The 11,207-nt window shown below is 47.3% G+C and overlaps 1 protein-coding gene across 1 annotated transcript; it reads right to left on the reverse strand.

The window, feature by feature from the left end:
- Positions 1-5,654: 5,654 nt before the first annotated feature.
- On the reverse strand, positions 5,655-6,354 carry LOC123075274 (uncharacterized). Its single transcript, XM_044497924.1, has one exon. The coding sequence runs from the start codon at positions 6,236-6,238 to the stop codon at positions 5,816-5,818; it is 423 nt and encodes a 140-aa protein (XP_044353859.1). The 5' UTR covers positions 6,239-6,354; the 3' UTR covers positions 5,655-5,815.
- Between the last annotated feature and the right edge of the window lie 4,853 nt (positions 6,355-11,207).

Consider the following 11,207-nt stretch of genomic DNA (forward strand, 5'->3'; position numbering starts at 1 on the left):
TATTACCGATATTATATATATATATATATATATGTGTGGAAAATGTTTTCGGAGATGTTAAAAAAAATAATGGTCTAGAAGTATTTAAAACATTTTATATTTAATTTAAATATCAACGGGCCTAAAAGGCCAAGTGGTGAAGGAATTATGGGCCATGAAGGCCCATAAGGAAGTGCAACCCCCCCCCCCCGACATATGAGGGGCGAATTGGACTAGGGGAGGAGTCATACTCCCCCTTGGCCGGCGCCCCAGTCAGGGACTTTCCCTCCTTGGTGGCTGCCCCCTCCTCCTCCTCCTCCAACCATATATAGGTAAATTATCTGGGACACCTAGGTGCTCGGGCACCTTGCTTGTTTTAGGTAGGTATCGCTGCACAATGATTGTTTGATTTCTTTCCTAACTATTCTTCATGCAAGGCTTTCCATTCTTACATTTTGTTTCCATTTTTAAATATTAGGCATGCAAGACTTGCCATACAATAAATCGTATTATTGTTTATTTTTTCTGACCTACTATGGGTATCTAAAACACGTATTTTTGTCTCCTAACTATCTAATACGGGTATCAAATACTTACTAACGAAATTATGCACATAAGTGGGTATTATATACCCAATAAATTATTTTCTGAACTACTATGTTCTTTTTTTGTTTCCTAACAATTCAATATGAGTATCTAATACGCGGGTATGTATATAATAAATTATTCTATGTTCTAGCTAGTAACGAAATTATATACATACGCGGGTATGCATATACCTACTAACAAAATTATATACATACGTGGGTATGCATATACCTACTAAAAAATTTATTTACATACGTGGGTATGCATATACCAAGTAACGAAATTATGTATGTATGTGGTTACCATGCAAAAAAGTATATGTACGAGTATGTATATACCCAATTATGTGGTGTGTATGTCTATGCCTACTACTGAAATTACGTAAAATACACAAGTATTTACATACCTAGTGACTTATTCTACGAAACAATAAGTGCTAATTTTTATTCAGTATGGTATTTTAATCTCCTTCCTTTTCTATGAGGTGACATGCATGCATGGGATGGTTAAAGAATTAAAGCCTGCCAAATTAACTAGTAATTAAGGCATTTACATTTGTTGCCAAATCAGTCGCTGAACACGATCCAACGAAGGATAGGCAAGGTGCCTGGGCACCTAGGTGTCCCAAACTGTCGTCCTATATATACAAGTTCTGGAGCCTCCTCTAGTTCCTCTAGTTCTAGTTCTAGTTGGTCCTAGTTGACTAATCAGAGCTAGGCTAATCCTCTTGTCCTCATAAGTGGAAGACATGTGTGGTTCTAATCTCCTCCCTCTAATTCTCTAGCGACGATTAGTTCTGGACGGCGAAGCGCTGCCGGATCGTGAAGGTTGCATGCTTACAACCAAGTAGAGAGGCAATGCTTTCGGTCTTTAGTTCAAGGGACAGTTCGTGAGCAATATGAGGGATCGTTCATCGATGGTTCAAGGGACTCCAAGTATGATCTACACCGACACATTCTTCTTCCGCTACAACTCGGTGACGATAACGATCGTGATCCCAACCCGTTATGCATCTTCATATTGATCTTGGGTGATCGTAGGAATGCTATTTTTTTGTTTTCTACTATGTTTCCCAACACATGTACGCCGTCTATCGCACACACCTTGATATGGATGACAATTTCTATTGTGGAGGCTCATCGCAAACAGTTCGTATGGATCAACTGTATGCCAAGATTCACACACGCAACTCTAATATGAATCATGCTTGATGGAGTCGCCATTACACACGGTTTGTTTTGTTGGTGATGGTTTTCGATGCCGGTTGCAATTCATGCATCACACACGGTTTGGTCGAATGGTCTCTTATACATGTGTCGTGTTAGGACCTTCCTGCAGTAGTGTATCTCCATATATCATGTCCCATTGAACCAAGTACATGTCCATATGCATGATGTACGGTTTTTACTCTTTTCATTGTGAGCATTGCATAGTTTGTGTTTTTATTTAGTTTTACTACTTTCCTTTAATTTTCTGTTGTGTCTACATGTGTTTTGGAGCAACATGGGATGAAGCAAGATAAAAAAGCAAATGATGGGTTCAATAAGAAGGATTGCCGCGCACCAGATTTCGGCATTTCAGAGTGTAAAAAATGGCATTTTTCCGAAGTGCTCAACATCAAGATGTAATACTACAGGTGCATCGGCGTCGTTCAAATGATTCCAATGAACCCAAGAATGTCAAAATCCGAGTTCGTATGAATAAATGGCGACCAATATACTGAAGGAGGTCAAAGCAAATGATGGCGCATGGTACGACACCTCCGAAAGTTGCCTTTCCGGACCAGATTCTTTGTGGATTTTGTCCCTGTTTGTTCCCATGACTTCTTTGGCCAATAAGGGATGTTTTTGGAGTGGATTTAGCTCATCTAGTGCCCTTGGATCAAAGGAGAAAAGCTACATGTCCGGAGGAGGCTTTGGGAGAGCCCTTATATATACACCTTCAACCCTATAGTCGCCAATGGCATCATCTATTCATCCAAGATCAATCTCAATTTCCATTGCTGCTCCAAGACCAACTCTAGAGAGGAAGAAGGTCTAAGACATGGGAAGGAAGAAGAGGCTCTGGCACCGTGTCGCACCGTGCTTCGGGCCAGTACCATCTCCATTGTTGGCACCGCCTCCGTGTCGGCTTGTATCACGCCTCTTCCCTCTATGTTTATACTTCATATGTTTGAGTAGTTGTACTAGTTCTTGAGGATTTGTCTGAACCCATGCATGATTAGCACTTAATGTTTATAAGCAATCCAATCATATTTTTTATATGTGTTGCGTTGATTTCCTGATGGTGTAGTGAAGAGAGCTCACTCAATATTGGCCCCTTGTGGACTTGAGGGAATTACTATTGGTGTGGATGGTGGGATGTGGAGGTCGATGGTGATGGTGCTTATCTCCCTCCTTCCTGGATCATTGCAATAGGGAGTAACGAGAACCCTAAAGCTTTATGTCATGTGATACCTCCATTTTGCATCATGTTTTCCTACTATTATTTATAATGTTTTAGGTCAATAGTTCAATTTATTATGCAATTCTAATGCCTTTTCTCTCTTATTATGCAAGATTTATATGAAGAGGGAAATTGCCGGCAGCTGGAATTCTGGACCTGAAAAGAGCTACAGTAGAGATAGCTATTCTCTAGAGCTCCAAATGACTTGAAAATTTATGGAGATTTATTTTGGAATTAATAAAAAATACTAGCAGAAGAATCACCGGGAGGGGCCCCACCAGTGAGCCACAAACTCAGGTGGCACGCCCCCTTGGGGCGAGCCATGTGAGCTTGTGGGCCCACCAGCAGGCCTCGGTGGCCCTCTTTCTCCTATATGAAACCATTTTCCCTAGAAAAAAAAGAAGACTTTAGGGACAAAGAGCCGCCTTCTCGAGGAGGAACCTGGGCAGGAGCACTTTTTCTCTCCGGCGAAGTGATTCTGCTGGGGATACTTCCTTCCGAGAGGGGGAAATCGAAGCCTTCGTCATCACCAATGCTCCTCTCATCGTGGGAGGACTCATCTGCATCAACATATTCACCAGCACAATCTCATCTCAAACCCTAGTTCATCTCTTGGATTCAATCTTTGTCCCAAAACCTCAGATTGGTACCTGTGGTTTGCTAGTAGCTAATGTTGATTACATCTTGTAGTTGGTGCTAGTTGATTTATTTGATGGAAGATCATATGTCCACGTATTATCATCCTATGATCATGAACATGAATATGATTTGTGAGTAGTTTTTTTGTTCTTGAGGACATGGGAGAAGTCTTGTTAGAAATAATCATGTGAAGTTGGTGTTCGTTCAATATTTCGATGATGTGTATGTTGCTCTTCTTCTAGTGGTGTTGTTTGAAAGTTGACTAGATGGCACCTCATCATGCTTGGGCCTAGAGGAAGGCATTGGAGAGTAGTAAGTAGATGATGGGTTGCGAGAGTGACAGAAACTTAAACCCTAGTTTATGCACTATTTCATAAGGGGCTGATTTAGATCCATATGTTTCATGATATGGTTAGATTTATCTTAATTCTTATTTCATAGATATGAATGTATCTCAATCAAAATCAATGATGTGTTTTTGAATTCACTGTAACCAAACAGAGGTTGAACCCGAAAAATTCAGAGTAGCCATCAGAACCCAAAATGATGGCAAAATCCCAAACATGTGAAAATACTGCTCGCGCGGGGTCTTCCACAGATTAGGATTGTCGCCCGTAAATTGTGGGAACGAGATGGATGGATGGGTTTGACCCGGGCCAGAGAGGAGCTGGCTCGTGTGTGCGAATGGAGACAAGGAAGAATGAGAAGCTGCCAGGGAATTGTATTGACCCGTTGCCGGGAGGACATCAGCGTATGGAACAACACCACCCATGGCCCACGTGGAAGGTTGAAGGCGTCGTGGTTCACTGGTCCTTGAGGAGCGTCGACTGCGCCAAGCCCAGCCCGGAGGTGGGTGCCGGTCGTCGCTGGAGGCGCGTGGCTTGATACAGGCGCCCGATTCTCCTCGCTTTCTTTGGTAGGTGGCGGTTGCACTAGTTGGAGCGCCGCCACCACACCACCCAGATCGGATTGCCACGCGACGAGCTCGTCGATTTTGGCCGTAGATTCTTGGATCTCCGTGATTGCCTTGGACTGGGCCTTCATGATGGTGTCGAGGCGCTCGAAGAAGGCTTCGATCGATGGGTCCATGGCGGCTAGTTGTGGTCGCGCCTACCGCACACGTCGTGTCTCGATGATTTGGGCCAGAGTGTTGTGATGGAAGGGAGGTGGACTGGTCTCTGATACCTGGTGTTAGGCACGAACCGGGAATCTCTATTACAGCAACGGTCTCAATCTCTGGTTTGATTCGAGTACAAGAGAATTACATGAATGAAAGAACTAGGGTTGATGCGAGTGCGGAATTTTGTAGGGGTAGCCGATGCCGCCTTTGCCATCTGACCACTGGATGCTCCTCCTTCCATGTGGGTCGCCTGAAGTAGTGCCGTGGCGTGGCGTGGCTTCAGTTGGCCCACTTCGGCCCGCGTGGGCCGTCTGGGCCGTGCGGGCCATTGGGCAGCGTGGTTGCTCTGGGAGTCGCTGCCCTGCGGGTCCCGTGAGTCAGGCGTGCTGAAACTTCGATGATGAACATGACAGTTCAGGAGCAGGGAATGGCAGCTGAAACAGGTCCCGAACGTAGACACTGATTAGTGCTACAGCAACGAAGAGAGCTCGGGCGTGAAAATGAAATCCCCCCATAATCATCTGACAACAACCACAAGAGTTGAGCTGCTCGTTGCTTCCAAGCACTTTAACACGTAATCGCCCAACCCGATCAGGTAAAGCGCACACCCAACATTCACATCGCCTTCAGGCTTCAGTTAGCCCCGACGACCAGTGCATCCCAAGCCATGCTTGTACTTGCACACCTCTCTCACGTCTCACCACGACAAAACACAAAAGTTGCCGTGGCAAAGTAGTACACACTGCAGAAATTACGAGATCGACGCGGACAGAGATTGAGAGATATATACGTGCACCGGAGAGACGTCTCAGTTTTCTGGTCTGACGAAGCAGAGTAGCGAAGCACGTTTGCCATCCGTGCACAGAATTCTCGACACGAAACAATCAACACATATAACAAATGTTGCTTCTGCCGGTAGTAAATCATCGGCATCTCTTGCGACTGGAAACGTACAACAACAGCAAAAGGGAAGCTTTTTTACACAGGAATTACCCATCCTAATCCCGCCCTAATTTAATTAATTAACTAAATTTCAAGAACAGCTCAACGCCACGCCACGAGCTTATCCGGGACAGAGCTCATCGGGGCAGAGGCACGGACACGCCCTTGCGTCGGCGTCCGCAGCCGTTGCTCCTTGGAGGAGGACGAGGGGAGGAGGCCGGAGGAGAGGGTGGAGATGACGCCGGCGAAGCCGAAGAGCAGCGCGACGCCGGCGACCCACGGCATGAGGAGGAAGCCGATGGCGAACGTCACGGACCCGCACAGCATCAGCGCCATCGACGCGCCCAGAAGCATCGACGCCGCGCCCGCCGGCGACATGCCGCCCCGCGGGCGCCGCGCCACGGGCCTCCGGGGCGAGTTCGTCGAGGACGCCGCCGCGACGGGGGCGATGATGGTGACGAGCAGCGTGCAGAGGTCGCGCATCAGCCGCGAGTCGTCGTCGCCCTTGCCGCCGGTACGCTCCATGGCGAGCTCGCGCGTGGCCGTTTGCCTGATCTTGGTGAACACTAGCGCACAAGGAGAGGAGAACAGAGCAGAGGAGCGCGCGCGAGGAAGGAGGAGGAGCTGGAGACGAGAGGAGAAGGAATGGGATTCGCCGGCGGGAAAAGGGCATATATATGCCCCACGGCCCAGTGGCTCGCGCGGGCCCCGCTCCTTCGATCCCCAGTTGGGGCCCGGTCAGCATCACAGTCCACGCACGGCACCTAACGAACCAACAAACTGCGGCCCCCGTGGCCTGTTTAGACGCGGACATGTGGGACCCGGAAGCGCCCCGGCCCAGCGTCAGCCAGTGGGACGAGAACGAATGCCGTTTTGGGCATTCCGTTGGGTCGAGGCGATGATGGGCGTTCCGGATAGGGTAAAGAAGAGAAAAGAAAAGCTGCACGCGTCCTCGGCCGAGTCATGGCCGCATCGTCTAGTTGATTGGGCGTTATCCGTTCCCTGACAGGTCGGCCCACGCGGCGGCGGGGGGAAGCGTTTCTGTGTGGCTGCGGGGCTTTCCGGCGCAGAAGAACTGTTGCGGGGCACGTCATCGCGCCGTTCCCGAGGAACGGAAAAATGATGGCGGACGAAACGGGAAGCGTCAGCCGACGTGCGGGCTGCGGCGACGGGGAGGTGGGGAAGCTGCGAGAGCTGGCCGGCCCCACATGGCAAATCTTTGCGGTGCATCTTTTCGAGAAATGTTAATGCCGGACTTTGGGTACTACAGTCTACTGATAGTACAAGAAATGTTAGATTTTTTGTCCAAAAGGCCCCCCGTCGAACCTATTGCCAAAAAGGACTACCTGCGAATAAAATTGTCAAAAAAGAACCCCCTCACTAGTGGCGGCAGGTGCGGCAGGCGACACGTGGCACCTGTCGCCACGCCAGGAGGCGGCGGTCCCTGCCGCCACTGCAGGAGGCGGCCACCGAGTGAAAGATCGTGGATGTCGCCTAGAGGGGGAGGGGTGAATAGGCGTTTTAAAATAATTACGGTAGAGGCTTGAACAAATGCGGAATAAACCTAACGGTTAATTTGTCAAGCACAAAACCTACAACAACTAGGCTCACCTAAGTGCACCAACAACTTATGCTAAGCAAGATAAGCAACTATGTGATAGCAAGATATATGACAAAGAACAATATGGCTATCACAAAGTAAAGTGCATAAGTAAAGGGCTTGGGTAAGAGATAACCGAGGCACTCGGAGACGACGATGTATCCCGAAGTTCACACCCGCGGATGCTAAGCTCCGTTTGGAGCGGTGTGGAGGCACAATGCTCCCCAAGAAACCACTAGGGCCACCGTAATCTCCTCACGCCCTCGCACAATGCAAGATGCCGTGATTCCACTAAGGGACCCTTGAGGGCGGTCACCGAACCCGTACAAATGGCAACCCTTGGGGGCGGTCACCGGTAATAAGCTTCTCAACTTGTAACTTCCACGTATCACGTGGAGAACTCAAACCGATAAACCAAATGCAATGGCAAGGGCACATGGAGTGCCCAAGTCCTTCTGTCCCAAATCCCACCAAAGCAACTAATACTAGGGAGGAAAATGAGAGGAAGAACGAAAGAAGAACACGAAGAACTCCAAGATCTAGATCCAAGGGGTTCCCCTCACTTAGATGAGAAAGTGATTGGTGGAAACGTGGATCTAGATCTCCTCTCTTTTTTCCCTCAAGAACTAGCAAGAACCATTGGAGGGATTGAGAGTTAACAAGGTCGAAGAAGGTCAACAATGGGGGAAGAACATGAGCTTAAAAGATAAGGTTGAATGGGGAAGAAGACCCCCTTTTATAGGAGCTCCCGAATCCAACTGTTATGTGCTCAGTCCGCGCAGGAGCGGTACTACCGCTCAAGGGAGCGGTACTACCGCCCGGGCGGTAGAACACAGAACGGAGCAAAACAGAGGGCGAGGCAGAGCCGAATGAGCGGCACTACCGCTGGAGCCAGCGGTACCACCGTTGGCCGCAGCGGTACTGCCGCTTGGCCCAGCGGTACTAGGGGCGGTGGTAGCCGCGGTACTACCACACACGAGCGGTACTACCGCTCCTACTGCTGCTACTACTGCCGTTGAACCCGACACGAGAAAACCACATCTCGAGTCGAGGCGGTACCAGCGCGGAACTGGAGCCGTACTACCGCTTATGGCCATGGGCGGTACTACCGCTGTGGGACAGCGGTACTACCGCTTGTGGCGATAGGCGGTACTACCGCTCCGGTCCAGCGGTACTACCGCTCCGGTCCAGCGGTACTACCGCTGGCGCCAACCTTATGCCACTTCCACGAAAACAAGTACGCTCCAAGGAAAACCAGAACTGCCATAACTTCTGCAAATGAGCTCTGAATTGAGCAAACTCAAGCTTGTTGGATACAAGACAACGAATAGCATCAAAACAGCAAAGATGCATGTCAGGAAGAGGAGAGAAACCTCCAACAGAGAAGAACCGGCAGAACCTCCAACATCGAAAACATCATAGAAGATGCATGTGAACTCCGTTTTCGATGAACTCGAGCTTGTCATCAAGATGACCATAAGCTCCAAAACTCACAAAGAGAAACAAACAAGAACCAAGAAAGATGATGCAAGGATGCAATGGTTTGAGCTCTCTACGAATGATACGATCAAGTTACTCATCGAGAGCCCCCCTTGATAGTACGACCATCGAACCTAAAACCCGGTCTCCCAACTACCATCATGAGACCGGTAAAAAGGAAAACCTATCAAGGGCAAACCTTTGCCTTGCACATGGTCCACTTGAGCTAGATGATGATGATCTTGACTCCCTCCAGTTGGATCACCTTTCTTGATTGCGTTGGCTCGATGAAGACTAGTTGATTGCTCCCCCATACTCCACTATGGGTGAGCCACTCTTCCGCACATCTTCACAAGTCCATTGTCACCACAATGGACGGCAAGTTTCAAGCATTTGATCTCTTCGTGATGCTTCACTTGAACTTGCACACCACAACCATGGGATCGCTTGATCCCTCTCGGTACATCTTCTACGCTTTGTGTGTTGATCAACTTGACTCACTCTATGACTTAGTCTTGATCAACCTCTCACATGACCAATCTTTAGGTAATTCCTTGAATGGCACCTTGGTCATCACAAACTCTCCTTGAAACCAACAAATGGACTCCAAGAAAATCCTATGGACAAATCCTTCAAATATAACTCAAGGCAACCATTAGTCCATAGAGATTGTCATCAATTACCAAAACCAAACATGGGGGCACCGCATGTTCTTTCACCGAGGCGAACGGTAATCCCAGCTACTCACACCGCCGCGACGGAACGGGGCGGGCCAGGTGGGCCCTGCCGCCACCGAGAGAGGCGGCGAGCGCTGCCACTGCCGCTCCCTGGCCGACAGCCCCTGCTGCGCGCGGGCCGAGGAGTGGGCCAGGCCGCCACGGGAGGAGGCGACATCTTTCCCTGACGCGACAACGGACACAGACGCCCCGCGCTCATTCCCACGCGTGATTGCTTGTTGCTTTGCACGCGCTGATTCCCACGCGCGTGATTTAGGGCGATTTTCCCTGTTGCAAACGGCGCTCATTCCTATGCGCGGACGACAATGAATTTGACAGGCGGGAATCACTCCGGCTTTCTTCAGCGGACGCGACGGCACTGCAGGAATCACTCACTCGCTGCGGGAACCTATTGTGCCGACACTACAGGGATCCTCTTCCTTTTATATAGTATACATCTCTGCCTCCTCTTCTCAAAGCTCCGAGCGCAAGCACACCGTCTCTGCCTCCTCTTCTCATCTCTGAGTGTGTAAGAACAGAGAGAAAGATAAACTCACTAGGCACTTTCACTCGTGATTTAGGGCGATTTAGAGTTGGATTTTGAATATGGTGTAGTTGAAGAAAAGATAGAAGAAGGTAAGGTCTATCCATTTTTGTTGGTTTCGTTCGCATGCATGATGTTTTTACTCTTTTTGTTTAGTTCATAACTATGTGTTTTGTGTTGTGTTAAACATTATTTCATCAATTTTTGGAGTCATTTAGAGCTTGAGCAGTAGGATTTGCCTAGCGAAGTGAAGCACGAAGTTGAAGATCAAGGTATGAGTTTTGCAATACATTGATTTTTTTGTGCATGCAGGGTGGTAATTAGTTAGTCTTTTAGCTCCTCATTAGCTATGCGATGTTAGTGCTTAGAGGTTAGAAACAATTTGAAACTACAGATGTTGCATTTATACTATTTTCTTTAGAAGAGTAGGTTCAAGATGTTGTATCAATGTTAGCTGCGTCCATTAGTATTGACATGCGAGAAGATCTTAATACGGTAATTAAGAAAAAAATTGGTATGTTATTTCATGTGGTATGTTTATTACTAAGTCTATAGTTAGGAAACCGTAGGTCTACTTTGTTTTGTCACAATAATCTAAATTTTATATGTTAAGATTACGTGCTAATGTACTTAATGATGTATGTAATTAGGTAAAATAATTCATCTTAGTAGCAAACAAGGAGGAGATGCCGTGATTGGAGAAATTGTGCTTCCATCTTCACTGTCCCTTTTGAGGTGATGATCACATACATGCAAGTGCTATTTTCATACTTTTGATAGCAGGAAGAAAAATCCGTGTGTAATATTGATTTTCATGTGATAATAGGTTGACTCCGTTTATATAGTACTGGTGACGGATATTTATTGGAACTATTTTGACTCTTAATCGCATTCGCAAGCACATCCATATTGGAGCTAAGGTATAAAATGACGCCGTAGTTTTGTTAATATTTTTTGTATTGATGTACTGTTGTGAATAATGTGCATGCCGCTACAAATATTATTATTTGTAAATAAATGATTGTTATCGTATGATATGAAAAAATTATATAAAGCCGGAAGAAATTAAATGTTTTAATCATATGATATTAAAATGTTATTATCGTACTATTATGTTTAGTGGTTATTTGGATAGCGAGTAATTACCATCGGTTT

Source organism: Triticum aestivum, chromosome 3D, assembly GCF_018294505.1.
Source record: "Triticum aestivum cultivar Chinese Spring chromosome 3D, IWGSC CS RefSeq v2.1, whole genome shotgun sequence".
In the NCBI taxonomy this organism is placed as follows: Eukaryota; Viridiplantae; Streptophyta; class Magnoliopsida; order Poales; family Poaceae; genus Triticum; species Triticum aestivum.

Coding starts and splice junctions, on each gene's coding strand:
- LOC123075274 (XM_044497924.1), bottom strand. CDS start 6,238: ATGGAGCGTACCGGCGGCAAGGGCGACGACGACTCGCGGCTGATGCGC.